Source organism: Otolemur garnettii, unplaced genomic scaffold, assembly GCF_000181295.1.
Source record: "Otolemur garnettii isolate 467f Iridium unplaced genomic scaffold, OtoGar3 scaffold00077, whole genome shotgun sequence".
NCBI classification, from domain to species: Eukaryota; Metazoa; Chordata; class Mammalia; order Primates; family Galagidae; genus Otolemur; species Otolemur garnettii.
Window position 1 is genome coordinate 1,578,049 of NW_003852472.1, and position 1,248 is coordinate 1,579,296.

General features: G+C 49.0%; 1 protein-coding gene across 1 annotated transcript in view; it reads right to left on the reverse strand.

Annotated features, from left to right (window-relative positions):
• The window catches only part of MDH2 (malate dehydrogenase 2), an 11,135-nt gene extending 10,351 nt beyond the window's left edge, over positions 1-784 (reverse strand). Inside the window, exon 1 of the mRNA XM_012807866.2 lies at positions 655-784. Within this exon, the coding sequence (XP_012663320.1) occupies positions 655-762 (108 nt within the window). The 5' untranslated portion in view covers positions 763-784. The remainder of the gene's footprint in view (positions 1-654) is intronic.
• Positions 785-1,248: the final 464 nt, after the last annotated feature.

Genomic DNA, 1,248 nt, shown 5'->3' on the forward strand with positions numbered 1-1,248 from the left:
GCCAAGAGAATTGCTTAAGCCCAAGAGTTAGAGGTTGCTAAGAGCTATGGCACAATGGCACTCTACCCAGGGTGAGATAGTGAGACTACCTCAAAAAAAAAAAAAGAATTATCTTCAGGTAAGAAAGCCAGATAGGCTCGGTGACTGTGGCTCAAGTGGCTAAGGCACCAGCCACATACATCTAAGGTGGCGGGTTCGAATCCAGCCCAGCCTGCCAAAACAACGACGACGGCTGCAACCAAAAAATAGCCAGGCGTGTGGTGGGCGCCTGTATTCCCAGCTACTTGGGAGGCTGAGGCAGGAGTTGTTGGAGGTTGCTGTGAGCTGTGATGCCACGGCACTCTACCCAGGAGGATAGCTTGAGGCTCTGTCTCAAAAAAAAAAAAGAAAGCCAAGATACATAGAGAAGTGATTTGTCCAGAGTATATAGTTGGTGGAAGAACGAGATTCAAACCTTCATTTAGTTCAGAAGGAGTCTGTAGGAAATAAACTTAAGGACCTCTTATTAGTGCATCTAACTCCTCCCTCTAGGCAATTACCCTGCTATTCCTCCACACCAGCACATCAGACTTGCTGTTAATTGTGAGCTTTTCACATAGTGTCAGCGCCTACCAGCCTGCCACAGCTGTGACAGCTGAGCCCAGCAACACTCACCGGATTGGCGATGATGCAGATCATTGCTTCAGGGCAATGCTGGGCACAGGCAGCAGTCAGAGTGGCCACAATTGTGGCATTGGTGTTGAACAGGTCATCCCGAGTCATGCCTAGAAATGATCCAATGCAAGATACTCACAAAGAACGAACACAATGAATTTCCAACATGTGCCAAGTGCTGTGTGCGTTAGCTATTATAAGAAATTCAACCACTAGCAAGACAGCCCCTGTTTTAAGTAAATCTCTCTTGTAGAGAAAAGAGTTCAGTGTGACAAGTGCCAGAGTAAAGGTCTGTGGGGTGTAGTGGGGGAGGGGAGTAAGGGAGAGTGATCTCTGAGAAGGATTGCCCAGGATTAATAACAATGCCCAAGGAGGCTGGGTGCAGTGGCTCACACTTGTAATCCTAGCACTCTGGAAAGCTGAGGCAGGTGGATTGCCTGAGCTCACAGGCTTGAGACCATCCTGAGCCAGAACAAGGCCTTGTCTCTAAAAATAGCCGGGCATTGTGGCAAGCGCCTGTAGTCCCAGCTACTCGGGAGGCTGAGGCAAGAGAACAGCCTGAGCCCAAGAGTTTGAGGCTGCTGTGAGCTATGA